At 34.9% G+C, this 16276-nt stretch overlaps 1 protein-coding gene across 3 annotated transcripts; it reads left to right on the top strand.

Moving 5' to 3' along the window:
• Window positions 1–7694: 7694 nt before the first annotated feature.
• Window positions 7695–15845, top strand: LOC138187584 (facilitated trehalose transporter Tret1-like). Of its 3 annotated transcripts, XM_069128522.1 has the most exons (4): window positions 7695–7866; window positions 8201–8463; window positions 14544–14682; window positions 14791–15845. In XM_069128522.1, exons 1-4 carry the CDS (start codon window positions 7788–7790, stop codon window positions 15600–15602), a joined length of 1293 nt encoding a protein of 430 aa, XP_068984623.1. In that variant the 5' UTR covers window positions 7695–7787; the 3' UTR covers window positions 15603–15845. The 3 variants fall into 3 exon arrangements, with proteins under 3 accessions (XP_068984623.1, XP_068984622.1, XP_068984624.1); XM_069128521.1 differs by having other exon boundaries at window positions 7696–7866; window positions 14544–15845; XM_069128523.1 differs by lacking the exons at window positions 7695–7866; window positions 8201–8463 and adding an exon at window positions 10802–10956 and having other exon boundaries at window positions 14544–15845.
• Window positions 15846–16276: the final 431 nt, after the last annotated feature.

Below are 16276 nucleotides of genomic sequence, written 5' to 3' on the forward strand. Positions count from 1 at the left end.
CGTGACACTTTCATGGTTCACTCGTAAGACTAGGTACGTAAATTATCGAAGATGCCTTGCCGCTAACACGTATTCAATTTGCTATTAATTGTAATTTCGACCAATCGCGGGGAGACGCAATCGCGAGGAGAGACGTCAACGGGAGTCGTAAATTCCCGTTACGATTATACTAATCGACACCACTAGTTGGTCGATCCCCTGATTTCCGTTAGGATAATAGGGGTGATTAAGTTTATATAACACTGTGATTCACAGAATTATAAAAATATATATTTCCAACACTTAAACTACACTGTTGAGTAGATATAAATCGTCGATAACAACTTGTCGCACGAAGATGAGATAGATATGAATAGTAGAGCAAGGTTCGTATAGTCGAATTTCGTATGTTAGTGGACGTAGCACTCGAGGATACTTAATAGACGTGAGATTTTGATGTTAGACTTCGACGTTGTAGTATGTAGAAGAGGCAAGTTGACTTGACCCAGCGATGTTGACGAAATAAGTTGACTTGACCCTCCTGATGTAGCAGGAGAAGTCTGCGACTTGACCCTCCTAGAGTCGTAGGAGAAGTCTTCGACTTGACCCTCCTAGAGTCGTAGGAGAAGTGATGAGTAAGAAGCCTCCGACCAACGTGGTTCGTGAGTGACCTGGTGCATGGGAAAACCCAGCCTGTTCTATTAGATAGATGTTCGGTTTTTCCTAATGGGTGCGTACCCGCTTTCTCCGTGTTTTTAATTGCGCCTAATAAACCCAAGGACCTCTAGAAACCTGATGTGCGTCGCAAATATTTAGCCTTAAGAAATCTTTCAGGACAACGGATTGAATGAAGATACATGTGTACACAATGAAAGAGAAAAGTTATGGTTGGTCCTTAGGTTTATTGAGGGTCGAAATGACGTTACGCAGGCCATCGGCTGCCCGGTCGCGAGAGCTGCAGCGCCGATGTTTTAGGCGACGTAACATTAACTACGACCATTATTATCTTACTTTTCAATGACAGCTCTTGTTACAGACTTTTAAACGACTATACTGTATACCAGAATTTAAGTAATTGATACTGTGCCAGCGATTATTATCCAAAGTAAAAAGAAAAATCAAGAGTCTATTAGTTAATAATATGTCTACATGGTATTCTATTTTAACAACGGAAGATGGCCAACTCTCCGATTTCAATTTCAGTGAGCTTCTGCATGATAGTAGTGTATAGGTCTTAAATTATGTATGTGGAATATTAAATAGTTACTTGATAGTTTAAAAGATATAAACAGATGCCACATATCTCTTGATATACTGAGTATCAATATTACTACAAAAACTACGGTAGCAATATAAGATGATTGTGTGGATTGTAAATTGAAATCTTGCGATGGATTCCCTTTCAATTATGTTTTTTTCATTATGCACGATCCAGGGTGATAATTATATTCTTTATATATTATATAGGGTTTATATTCTATACTGTTACATACCTTTAGTGTATGCAGATATTGTTTTCAGCATAGGATGGCGTTAAATACAAAATCTTAACAAATAGATCAATGCTCACAAAACACAAACGACTTCTCTAGACACGAAAAATTAATCGAAAAGCAATCAGAACAAATTAATAACTTACTATCATTATTAACACTCATCGTGGGTAAATTAATACGCCCCGACGCAAAATAAAACCAAGATGCATAGCTCTTTGGAATGTCAACGGTCTAGCTCAACACAAATTTGAATTAGAATTTTTCCTTAAACAGCAGCAAATCGACGTAATGCTCGTATCTGAAACCCACTTCACCGACAAAAACTATCTGAAGATAAATAGTTACAACTTCTACCATACCCAACATCCCAATGGAAAAGCCCACGGCGACACCGGAATCATAATCAAATCCAGCATTAGGCACTACGGACTTCCATCATTCCAGGAAGACTACCTCCAAGCAACAAACGTACCAATAGAATACTGCCATGGTACAATCACCACTTCAGCAGTATATTGTCCTTCTAGACACTCCATTTCTAAAGAAGACTTTGATAACTTCCTTGACGTTTTGGGCAATAGATTCATAGCCGGAGAAGACTATAACGCCAAACATACCCAATGGGGCAGCAGACTGATCACAGTACGAGGCAAAAATCTCTTAAATAGCATAATCACCAACAATCTCAACTACCTCACCACATATGAACTCACACACTGGCCCACCGACACTAACAAAATACCGGACTTACTTGACTTCTTCATAACTAAAAATATCTCGCCAAGATACGTCCAAATCAACTCCTCGGCTGATCTCTCTTCTGATCACTCCCCGTGATAGCAACAGTCAGTTCAACAATTATCGAGAATACACCTGATGTCTTTATTCACAACCAACATACCAACTGGCAGCTCTTTAGAAAAGTCTTTAATCACTCAACCTCAGCCTTAATTTCACTAAAAACAAATGAAGATATCGAAGCAGCCACGGAATACTTAAACACGAGCATAATAAACGCAATCCGCTCCTCCACACCTACTAAGACTTCTATCAGCAAACGTGAATATCCCCATCACATATTAAAATATAGCAGAAAAGCGTAGACTAAGAAGAGTATAGCAGACCCATAGAACACTGGATGACAAACGCAAACTAAACAACGCAACTAGAAAATTAACCAAAATCAAAAATTATAAAAATGACTGTTTCCATAAATATCTCGCTAATTTGTCCCCCACAGCTGACTCCAACTACTCACTATGGAAGGCTTCCAGGAAACTCACGCGCCTCCCGCAAATAATTCCTCCAATCCGCCATCCGCAAGATGGATGAGCGCGTCTCCCTATAAAAAAAGCCAACCTGTTTGCTAAATACTTGTCTAAAGTATTTAACCCCATTCCTCCAAAGCTGCCGCGGACATTACTGAATACCTGCACTCTCCCTTCCAAATGTCTCCTCCTATTGAACCCTTCACTTCTGCAGAGATTATAGAATCAATCAGTCGCCTAAATCCCAAGAAAGCAGCAGGGCAGGACCTAATAGGCAATAAAGCAATCGAGGAACTTCCCATAAAAGGGATTGCATTCATCACATCGATTTTTAACGCTATTCTTCGCCTTGAATACTTTCCAAAGGCCTGGAAAATCTCACTGATTACTCTCATCCCTAAACTCGGTAAACCAATACACGAAATTAGCTCCTATCGCCCAATTAGTCTTCTATCTACTTTGTCAAAACTATTCGAGAAGATGCTAACGAATCGAATCCTTCCGTTCTTAGAGGACTTGAAAACACTGCCAGATCATCAATTCGGTTTTCGGAAGCAACATTCGACAATAGAGCAAAACCATCGCATAACACATAATATCAGCCAAAACTTAGAAAAGAAAAAATATTGCTCAGCGGTATTCCTAGACATTTAACAGGCATTCGATAAAGTATGGTACGAAGAGCTTCTATACAAACTAAAGAAAATCCTATCACACTCCTACTACTCTATCCTCAAGTCCTACCTAACCAACAGACAAATCATGGTTAAATACTTAGATGCCACAACCACAACATTTCCAATAGAAGCAGGCATACCCCAAGGTAGTGTCCTTGGCCCCCTACTGTTCTCCATCTACACTGCCGATTTACCAATATTAACAGAAATAACTATAGCAACATTTGCTAACGATACAGCACTATTAGCCTCCCACGTAGACCCGATAATTGCATCATCCACTCTCCAGCGATGTCTCGACTCTATGAAAAAGTGGTTTCACAAATGGGGCTTCAAAATTAGCGAAAACAAATCCACACAAGTAACCTTCACACTGAGGAAACAAACCTGTCCACAGGTAACCATTCCTAACAAGGATTCAATCAGATACCTGGGCATGACTCTGGACAGGAGATTAACATGGAAACAACACATCACAGACAAATCGAAGCAACTGCACGGCTAAACTAAAAAAATTCTACTGGCTCATTGGTCGACGTTCCAACCTAAGCATGCAGAACAAAATTACACTCTACAAGACCATAATAAAACCTGTCTGGACCTACGGAATCCAACTATGAGGTACAGCAAGTAATTCCAACATTGAAATACTTCAACGCTTCCAATCGAAAACATTAAGATCCCTAATAGATGCACCCTGATATGTTACCAACGAAGCAATACATCGCGAGCTCAAGATACCCACAGTCAAAGGATAAATAACAAAATGTAGTAATAGATATATCAAAAGAGTTAACAAACATCGATACCCCCTAATTACTAAATTACTTAATACGTCGGACCAGATCCGCAGGCTAAGAAAACACTATCCGTTAGACCTAAGCACTAGATTCAGCTAGATATTTCTAGCAAGTAATATTTACGTATTTATTATATTATTATTTATAAATTATACTTGTTTATAAATTATACTTACTTATAATGAGTTAATATGTGTATTAACTTGTTACAAATAATTAGCCATGTCATTGCGCCACGCCAGACAAACTTACTCAAAATCCTCAATGCGAGAATTGATTGTAAAGTACTTGTAAATAAAAAAAAAAAAAAAAAAAGAAATAGATCTATGTGGTATGGCAGCAGTCGATTTGTAAAGCACAGCTCCAGTATAGTTCCCACATTTGTATATACAGGGTGGTTGGTAACTGGTGGTACAAGCGGAAAGGAGGTCTAGGAACTGAAAACTCTTAAATAGCCAACAGTATCACGACGACACTCCCTTAATAGTCGCGCATCAAATAAAATCATACAGTCCATTTCGTAATTTGTCTGGCTTGCAACTCCTTTCCTCCGTCATTCCGCTCACAACCGCGAGTGCGTACAAGCACCGAACCTATTTTTCAATCCGTTGTGCGTGTAGTGGCCATACCGTTACTCTCGAAGCTAAAGAAAGAATTGGATAGGCTCGTTAAGCATATAATGCCAGAACCGGTAAATTGTACAACGGAATGGTGTAGCCCGATGGTAATCATGCCTAAAGAGAACATTAACGAAATTTGTTTTTGTTGCAATTTTATCAAGCTCAATAATACCATAAAACGCACAACTCACTCGGTAAAGAAGATAGAGGTATCTCTATTTAGGTTAAAAGGGGCAAAAATATTTTTCTACATTATATACAAACCCGGAATATCAGCAAATTAAATTAAGTAAGGAAAATCAATCCCTAATTATGTTTATAATCGCCTTCGGAATTGCCTTTTGGCGTAAACTGCACATTGGATTATTTCTCATAATGAATAAAGGTAAATGCGTTTTCGTTGTTTTCCTTCGCCAAACAACAAGGGCGCTTTAGTACAATTCCTCGGAGCGGTAAATTACATCGAAAAAAATATATGTCGGAGATGAAAGGACATCGGAGCCTTCCCTTTGGAACTTCGGGAAAATCCCTTAACACCGTAATCTAGATTCTATCATAGGCGTAATTAAACAATTGTCGTCATTCGATCCGATTGTATTTGTTCGAGATTTGTGATAATAAGCTTAGGCCGAACGTAGCCGCGGTCACGGGATGGACTCTTTGTCTAACAAAGGCATGGAGTAATTCTATAGCTCTCCTTAAAAGAAATATTTGTGGCAGCACGCGACAGTAAACATTCCAACAGTTTCTGTCCCGTGGCTCGCCACACGCAGACCCTATTCTTCGAGTAGGATGATTGCCAGATGTCGATGCGTCTCCGCAGTACATGTTCGGCTAGCCTGAGAGCCCGTTATAAATCTTAAGACTTAGTTGACTAAAGTCCTTCGGACAGACAAACAACCTTTGTCCCAGCTACGGGAAGATAGGAGAGACCTATTTTTCAACGAACGGCGTCTTCCACTAGCAACTTTCCCTCGAGGGCGGCTAGCATCTTTTTCTAACCACCGATACGGAGATTGACCAATTAGCAGCAACGCCAATTTCCCTCACCTTCTGAACGAAGGCTATCCTCAACGAATCCAATGATCTCGTGTCGTTAGATACACCCCATCATAGTTTTCCTCTGCAGCATCATCGCGACGGAAAGTCATTCTCTCGTGAGGTCGTATTAGCGAGTTACTTAGTGTCTGTACGCTCGGTGGATATTCCACGTTTTAACAAAGAGTCCGACTTAGATTCTGTGAGCATGTTCATCTATCATCCCGTTGACCGCGGATTCGTTATTGAACCTAAGATCATTGTCATTAGTTTCTCGAGTATCTAATTACCACGGTTACTTGTTCAATCCTATAATAATCGTATTTGCACTAGTCAATATCTTCTCTATTGCATAACGACAATGTGTAATCCAAATGAAGATTCGTTTCACGCCCCTAACCCTAATTCTAATGTAAACCCGACATATATAATAAAGATAAAGGATCCGAATAAATCAAAGATCTTCGAACCACTTAATTTGTTGCTAAAAGACGTTTATTTCACCTGAACCTCAAAAACGGGTGTTCGAAGAGACAAAAGATTATGTAAAAAGAGTCCCGACTTTGACACATTTTAATTTCTCTAAAGATATTATTATCGTTCAAGCGAATGCGTCGGGATAAGGCCTGGACGCAGTCTTACTGCAGGATGATATAGATAAGAATTATTATAAGCGGTATTATTATAAGGTAGTTTATGTTTCGGGGCAACAGTCAGCCGTCGCGGATTCTTTGTTTAGGAACTCCCTATACCAAAGTGAGACCGATGCCGACGATATGCCATGGGAAATGAACGTTTGTGTGAACTTCATTAAAAGTAGTCTGCTCGCGTCAAAAAGTTTGTTGAATAGAATCAAATACGAGCAGGAAGCCGATTCCGTTAGCACCGCATTGAAAAAGTACTGTTCGGCAAATTGGCCTTCGAAAATTGGTCTCCCTAATCAGGTGCTGACGTAAAAATGTAGAAATGAAAAAATATACTCTTAACTTATTTCTGTATTTATTATAAAATCGAATCCTGCTAACTATTCATTCTTAGCTAGCCAGGGATTAGTCCAGGTTGCATATATCTAGTATTTACGAAATTTCCAAACCCAACTTTTTTGGAAACAAGTGTCATATGAAAAAGTTTGATTTTATATTAAATTTATTTTTTCACATGGAATCACATCCTTGCCGATTTCACTATGATTATTTTGACTGTTTGTTTAGTCTTTATCTTTTATTATACTTTTTTAGCAATTTCTGATTTCGTAAAATGTAAAATAGAGAAGTAATAGCTGTTAACTGTGCTTCAGGATTATGTGGAGTTAGATCATTCAGATTTCAATCTTATCTGTTACTGTTTTTGTAGAGTAACGTCGCTCGTTCGAAACAAATATGTTGCAGGTGAATTAATTAAAGTGCACAGACTTATGTTAAGATATATTGATTTATAAGTAACAATGGTTTCGACTATACATATATATTATTTCAATAAAATTCGAAAACTACTAGCGAACAGAAACTATTAACAAATTATCACCGCGGTAATTTTTCACGGATAATTTATCGTGTTCACGGAAAATGTATATGTTTATATCTAAATAACTTGATATAAGCTGATAACATTTCTTATCAAGATTGCGTGACGCAAACTCTTATTTGAGGATTACGGATCTACGTACCATCGCAAGAGGAAATGATACTATCTACAGGGAATACGTGTTCCTTTTTTCAAATATGACAGTTTACTATTACAAACACGATAAGCAGGATTTATGTCTGTTTTGCATTTTTTGGTAGCAAGTTGTTGTCTCTCACGTTGATTAAATAATGTGATGAAACACGTTCAGTTCGTTTGACTCAGTTGTAGGTTAACATCCGTTGCGTAATTTATTCTCGAAGTGTATGAAGTATAAATTGCAAAGATGAGTATTGATGCAGACGGAAGGAAATATACATCACCAGATGGCTCAAAAACTTGGGAATATTTGGCTATTTTGACATGTAATTATAAAATTATTTTGCTCTTCGATATTTTTTTAAATTCTAAAGAAAAATGTCTACTAAAGACTTGAAATGAAAAATTACACATTCCACTGACAGTTATTCTTTATAGTGACAATTTTTTCTTAAATCTTAAGAATTCCGTTAACGATAAAAAAAATAATATTGGACAGAAAGTAACTAAAAAAAAAAAAAAAAAAAAAAACGCAGCAAGTTAAAGTTGTATTTTTGATTATATAATAGCTATAATAATGATCTATAATAATATTGTCGTATTATTTTTCCTTACTGATAAATATACCGTACATGTACATTACGTACATGGATCTGTCAGGTTCCATTATGAGTGGTTGCATTGGATTCGTCATAGGATGGAATTCACCAAGTATTGTAATATTAATGTCCGAAGACTCGCCTATTCCAGTCACAGCATCATCTGTTTCTACGTTGGTGGCAGTTGTGGCTATTGGACATATGTTAGCGCCACCAATTAATATATTTATCGTTGATAAGTTTGGCAGAAAAAATACTCTGTTGTTTACTGCTTTACCGCTCTTAGTCAGTTGGAGTTTAATTACTATTGCAACGTCTATTTGGGTAAGTTGTATTAGAGGATGAGTCATGTCTTACAACAGTGGGTGAATTTGCATATTAAAATATGTAAAAGGCGTCATATGAATATATTCATACGTCCTACTTATTTGAGTTTTCGAGTTATAAACGATTACAAAAAATGTTCGAAGTTTTCAACTCGTTTTCTTTTTAAAGCATTCTTTAATAGTACCTTCGCAAGCTAATAGATAGGGTAAGATGGACCCATTGCATGGCTACTGTGATATAGATCCATTAGGTTTTTGTTTTTGGAATCGTCTAAAATCTATATAACAGATACAAAATACAAATTTGGAACTATTCGAAGAATAGTATTTTCGAGCGAGTACGGTGCTCAGTGTTTCGGCGCGCAGTACCTAGATGATGTTGAGGCACAAAGCGGACAATTTGAACATCTTTAATCGTGCATAATTCGAAAATTAAGGTATGTAGGAACATATACTCATAAGATTTGTACTTATTTTATTTTTGTGTAGATACGCCTTCTGAAATATGACGTGTATTTATAATTCACCGTATGTATTGATCAAAAAATATTAATTCATTATATCAAATTCATTTCCTCTTTTTCAGTATTTAATTCTATTCGTTTATACCACGCTAGAAACAGACACATTGATTACATTTCCACTCCCGAATGATACACAAACCAACTAGTAACATTTTGTTTGTCCATTTTGAAATAACAATCATATTCGTTAATTTGCAAAAGAAACAAAATTCTGATTTATTTCGAGTATAAGTTTGTAGTTCACATATACAAATGCTTGTGAAAATCGATAAATATTTAAAAGAGGAATTAATAAAAAGGTTATAATTTTTAAAATATTATCTAAACAAATGAATTTTTTAAAAATTTGTTTACACATCTATGTTTTCTGTTCATAAACATAGAATTCTAACTGATACAATTACTCTATCTCTAGGAGTTCCAAGTTTTATTTTCACCAAAAAATGTGATTGCTTTAACAAAAATACAATACGTGAAATTTCCATAGTTCCGCGCAATATTTTATGCAATATGTAATATTAGAGTGAGAAAAAGGACAACTGAACAATTATAAGGTAAATATATGTCTTTATGTACACAATTCCTGAAAAATGTATGTATATTTACAGTAAGAGGATGGAGTAAAATATCCATAGTTCAACTTAATATAGTACCATATTTAATCTATAGAACAAAATGTTTTGTTTAAAAATTACATGTTAATAAACACGTATTTGCTCCATTTCTGTAGATAACATCAAAACTTCTTTCTTTCATACTTTCGATTAAAATTTGTAGAGTCACGATTTCTGGTAGCACACGCTTGTTTTATGCCACCCTTAAGATCTAGCATTTAGCATACTGCGTTATATTTGCGTATATTTTGGGAGCTTATATTCCCCGAAGGATTTCAGTTGGAGAATATTAGGGAATCAGGATAATGCATGGGCCACTGCTTATTTTTCGTTTGAAAATGTTCTTTATTCAATCTCCAATTATGAATGGTTATATTGTCTTGCTGCAACATACAGTTTTCATAATCTATGTCTTCCATAAACGGAATTAAAACATGTTCTACAAGTTCTATGTCTCTTGGAATTCATTTTTGTTAATATCCAACGCATTAGAGTTTTTGCAGTGTAGATAAATGCAGCCTATACCATAATAGTTAAATCATGACAATAAAATTAAAATCCATATGGTCCGTCATGGTTAAACTTTTTTTCGTCCGAAAGAATTACATTTTTCTACTTTTCATCCCAAGTCATATGATATTTCGCAAATGCGAGACTTGCTTGTTTATGATGTTACGTTAGGGGTATTTCCGAAATTTTGTTCTATATGAATCGTTTAATGTTTCGCAAAACTTATTGGAAACGCCTTTTATTAACCGGTAGATTTTAATCTGCTCGTATTTGACTCGCTGTTAGATTCTCCTTTGTTTCAGTTCGCAACATTAACGAAATGTAACTTCACGTAAGCTTTCTATTTTCACTCTTGGATACTTTTCTTCATAGGATCACCCAATAATTTAATAAAATTATTTGTGAAATGATGTAATCTCTTTATTCTAAGGGCAATTTCTTTAGGAGAGTCCTGCATCCTTGTACGCCATAATTTTAGCCTTCTCCTCTTGATTTAGCAAAATATCTCTTGGGATATTTAAAATAATCTAAATTAACCTAAAAATGTACTTTACTCAATTAAAATATAACAAAACTGATACTTTTCCAAATGCGCTCTCGCTACTTATACAGCTAAAGATGATAAGAAAGAAAATTGTAACTATGGGAATTTCGATCACATTTGCAATATAATCAAATGTTACATTACTAATTAGAACAAGACGTAACAATCAAGAAACAATGATAAAGAATACAAATATAAAATGATGACTTTAACCATCACAGTCGGGAGCTGTTCAGAACTGAATCAATAACCACAGAAGAAATAAAACATTTAGTGGAACTATGGAGATTTCGTGTACTGTGTGTGCCCAATGTCTTTGGTAGCATTGTTATTTATAGTTTACAAGAATTTATGAAATTTCATAAAAATCGGCGTGTCACGCTTAGGTGATGCTTTTCGTTAGATGTCCAAGGAACTGTCGTATTGTATCCTTTAAGCGACCTTTGGACAAATCACTCGCCCTCTTCCATTTTGCTGTTTTCCCGTTCTTCTCTTTCATTCAACACTACATAAGATTTCCAACAATTATCCAACAATTATTCCAAAATTAATCAAAATTCATTTGCGACTTATACATGATTTTAAATATTATTAGGCTTGGGCAAAGTTTACTTGGGACAATGACGAAAAGTCACAATTTGAAGTATTGGATTAATTACTTTAATTCACATTTTTATTTTACAAATAATATAGGTTATTTTGTGTTTAGGATCAAATAAATTATTTTCAAGTAATTTTCCATTTTAGATAATACTTTCAAATAAAATAATAAATAATTTGAATTTTAATATTAATTTGAGTTTTAGTTGTTGCATTTTGCATACGTTTCAAGTATAATCTAACCAAATTATTTCACAACATTTGTTCTCAGAATTATTTTTATTTCAATTGTCTTCGACCAGTACTATCGGAATATGAGTACCTAGTGAAATCAGTGTTTTTGATGCAATTGTTGACATAATAAAATCGAAATATTTGAGACATCGTTTCAAAAAACATTTATTCAAATATAAAATTCTATCTAATAGTTAAATAATGAAATAATTCAAAGAAAAATCATTTACCTATTCAAACAAGTTAACTCGTAATTATTTTAAGACAAAATTTAACCAAACAAGATAGTATCTTCTCTTAATAATCATTTTTCAAATATTTTATTTAAATAATATCTAAGCTTAAATATTGTTATGAATAAAAATTATGTTCATTAACAAATAATGTTCATTAATTTTAATAAACGTCGATTTTATATACATACTTATGTATGTATATGAAATATATTCGTATATATTTTTATAATTTATTCTCATATACTATTTTACATAAAAATACTTCATCGTCGTACTCGGAAGTTACTGAACCTAATAAGGTCGCGAATTAACAAGTTTTCAAATGTAAAATTATATATACCAGATACTTGAACACATACGATAGAAAATTAACATGTTACGTGTTAAATTTCTTTGAAATTTTAATAGCGCTGTAATGAAATTTGACTAGCGTGATTATATTGGTAAGATTTAAAATCAAATTGCATAGACGTATATACAAAAAGTTACAAGATAATCGATAAGAAATTATTATGCAGCGTCAATACTCGTCTGAATACAAAAGTTTTGTAACATTTGCGAAATGTACTATATATTTGCAATAAATATTTTGTAATTTTTAAATACATTTTTAGCTTTGTTTTAAAATGTACCAATATTAATCATGATAGTCGTATCTTACATATTATCATATCTTTAATGAAATTTCTGAATGGTATTTCTCTGTGCTACATAGATCACAAAATGTATACACAGTTGTACACAAAGTATATAAAGAGTAGATATAAAAACTACCGCAGCGTGATTCCACACCTCCGAATCTTTAGAGATCTGTAAAAAAAATTTTTTGGAAAATTGAGTATTGGAGCATTTTCAAGGGCAAAACTCTTTTTTATTGCTACATATTCCACTCACCACGATGAAAGAACCAACGTCTCAAAAGAACCATTACTACGTGCAGAAGACATTCCGTGACAATGCGGTTTTTAGCGACTATGTTATTATTGCTACTTAGTTTTGCCTGCATCTGAGAAACTTTAACATTTCTTTCCGAGAGAAGGTTTCATTTGCGATATGTGGTTCCTGTAAGTTTTGTTCCTCGTGATGTGTAGAATACGTTGCAATAAAAAAACCTTGGCCTTGAAAATCATACTCAATGTCAATCTTTTCAGAAATCTCCACAGTCCCCGAGTTGTACAATTACGCTATTGTGGCTTTTACGCTTACTTTTTATACATCTCTGTACTATTATGTGCTCTTTTCCCTTTAATATTGCCATCTTGCTACATTTTTTCCCTACATTCACTGCGTAAATTTATTTTCGTCAAACTTTGACTTTTGAAATACGCGCAATTTCTGACTTATTTTTTTATGATGTAATATCTTATGTAATAGCTTTCAAGATAAAGTCCAACAATTCCAGTTTTAAGGCATAAACTTTACGCATAGCTTTCAAAATAATTATCTTCGCACTTTAAAATTATCCTTTTCATATTATAAAAAAGGTTATAAATTCAAAACGAAACAAAATTGAATAATCATTCTCTATATCTATATTAATATATGTTAAAAATGAAATGTCTATTTATACACATAGGCACAACAGCTTTAATTATAGAATTCCAAGGTGAAACTGTAGAAAGGCTAACGATCCTCCGATTTGGATGACTTTTTGATATATTGCGAAACTCGATATGTTACAATATTTTGCTATACTGGACGCACTTAATTTCTGACATATTCGCCAAAAATTGCCGGTATCACTACAGTAAATTCTGCCTATGGTTGTACATTTGCGGCAGTGAAATCGTTAGTATTGGTTACCGTCCGCTGGCCGCTTATCTTTTGCTTATAAACGAAGATGGTTGGCTTGAAGGTCCCGTGCACTACAAGCACATGCGAATTTGTAGAAAACATCTGTTAGAACTTACAATATCAATTACAATACAATACAATAAATACAACAATATCAATTATTTATTCGCATACTGTTTTTATAATTAACTTGTTATTATTTTATGTAAGCGTTGCCGACATTCCCGTGTAAGCCCTCACGAACCGCAAAATCGGTAACGTGGGGATGGTCACTTGCGGAAGGAAAATTACCACATAACCAACTCGCGTGTCTTGCCCCCTATCGTTGTTCAGACAAATTATAAGAGCTTTTTCTCGGGCAACTTGACACAGTTCATTGACCCAGTTCATTGAATCAGTTTATTGATTGAGTTCATTGAGTCAGTTCATTGGACAGTTCACTGACCCAATTCATTGACTCAGTTTATCAAGTCAGTTCATTCATACAGTCCATTGAGACTTACTTTCAAGCTTATTTCGCTTTCACACACAGAACCATTTTACATCAAACACATTCAGCTTATATACAGTACACTTCAAATAAATCTTACATCGGTCTAGCGTCTCGACCAATAAGTTTTAACAGACGTTTTTTACAACCTCATATATGCACGTTATACTTTTAAGCGCGATGCCTTTAAGCTTGACCGACGAGAGTTTATAAGCAGAAGATAAGCGACCGGCAACGGGTAACCAATACTAACGCACACGCTGCCACAGATGCACAAGTATAGACAGAATTCACTATAGTGGCACCAGCAGTTTATCACGAATGTCTTTGAAACTAAACGAGTCGCACCTTATATATAAGAAAATCTTATTCAGAATATCGATTTTTACAATATATCCAAAAATCATCGAGATCGGAGGGTAATTAGATTTTCTGCAGTTCCACTAAATTTTAACTCCTGTTTCTTTCTTTTTGTTCCTCCTTCGTCATTATATCATAATCCAGAAATAACTTCTTAGATTTTTCCTTATAGGAACTGTATGTGGCAAGATTTCTGGCTGGAATAACACTAGGATTATTTATCTGTGTCGCTCCAATATACATAGGTGAAATATCATCACCAGATACGCGAGGCGCTGGAGGTTCTCTGATGACTATCATCTATAACATCGGTATTCTTGTAACCTTCATAGTTGCTCCGCATCTTTCATTATCTGCAATGGCAGGAGTTTTCCTGATCATTAACATCGGGTTTGTAATTATATTCTGGTTTATGCCAGAATCGCCGTACTTTTTCGTAATGAGGAATAGAATAGACGAAGCGGAAGAAGTTTTGGAAAAACTGCGGGGCAAATGTGACATTTCCGAAGAACTTCAAACGATCGTCGATTCCCTTTCGAAAAAGGACAAGCAATCATCGAAAAGTGGAAATTTGAAAGATGTTTTTACGTCAAAAGCAAATTTTCGTGCATTTCTTAGTATAATGCTGTTTGCAGTGACGCAACATTTTGGAGGTTTCTTTACGATTCTGACGTATGGTCAATTGATTTTTAAATCAATAAACAATATAATGTCAGATTATGTCGTAAATGTTGTAATTGGTGTAGTACAACTTATTTCTGCTCTTGTAACAACCCTGCTAGTCGACAAATTTGGTCGCAAGCCGCTAATACTTGCGTCAGGCGTCAGCGCTGCAATTTGCAATTTCGTGATCGGTTTTTATTTCTTTTCGAAAGAATATATGCACGCAGATGTGCTATCGGTTTCATGGATCCCATTTATATCGTCTCTTATATTAATTTTCACTTTCAATTGCGGCTTATTATGTTTACAGATTATTCTAATGTCAGAAATCTTTGCAACTGAGATTAAAGCAATTAGCACATGTCTCGTCGGTGTAATCAGCGGATTGCTTGCTACCTTAGGAAGTAAACTTTATTTATGGATAGCAATAACTTTGAATTACGGTCATTCGCTTCCTTTTTTTGTGTATTTTGTAGTCGTAGCAGTTTGTACAGCAATTATTTTGCATGTTACCCCAGAGACAAAAGGTAAAACATTCGCGGAAATCCAAATAGAGTTGGAAAAGTAATTACCATATTTCTTCATTTGTTATCTAGTAAGAACATCGACGATAATTTCCAATTTGTATGTTAATAAAATAAGTGATTCGCGGTAAACGTATTCACGGAAGAATATAAACACTTAATAATAAGGTACATGGCCAAAAATATTGTATAACAGAAATGTTCCAACAAAGGTTGTAGAAATGAAAATGCGAATTCTCAACTCTTGTAAACATATCGGTAGAAATATATCTAACTAGATCTTATTTGTACATGCATATTAATAAAGAACAGAATTAATAAAGAACAGAAATCAATCACCTATAGAAAGGAACTCGACCAACATGTAACGAATAAGAAATATTTTTGTAAAGTTCGTTAATGTACAGTGCTGCGGAAACAAATATATTTGTATATGTCGGAGATGAAAGAACACCGGAGCCTTTGGAATTTCGGATAATCCCGCAACATTGTAATCTAGAGTCTACTATAGCTGTAATTAAACAATTGTAGTTGTTCAATATGATTGTAATTGTCCGAGATTTGTGATAATGAGCTTGGGCTCGAGGCGACAGTCAGTGGCCAACGTAGCCGCGGTCAAGGGATGAACGCTTTGTCTGGCAGAGGCATGGAATAATTCTATAGCTCGCCTTAAAAAGGAAATAGTTGTAAAACTCGATAGTAAACATTCCAACGGTTT

Source organism: Bombus flavifrons, chromosome 15, assembly GCF_040668555.2.
Source record: "Bombus flavifrons isolate JBK064 chromosome 15, iyBomFlav1_principal, whole genome shotgun sequence".
NCBI lineage: Eukaryota > Metazoa > Arthropoda > Insecta > Hymenoptera > Apidae > Bombus > Bombus flavifrons.

What these genes read in the sequence shown, in the direction of transcription:
- LOC138187584 (XM_069128521.1), top strand. Translation starts at nt 7,788, where the DNA reads ATGAGTATTGATGCAGACGGAAGGAAATATACATCACCAGATGGCTCA. An exon ending in ATATTTGGCTATTTTGACAT is followed by an intron (nt 7,867 to 8,200) that starts GTAATTATAAAA and finishes TGGATCTGTCAG; the next exon opens with GTTCCATTATGAGTGGTTGC. An exon ending in CTATTGCAACGTCTATTTGG is followed by an intron (nt 8,464 to 14,543) that starts GTAAGTTGTATT and finishes TTTTCCTTATAG; the next exon opens with GAACTGTATGTGGCAAGATT.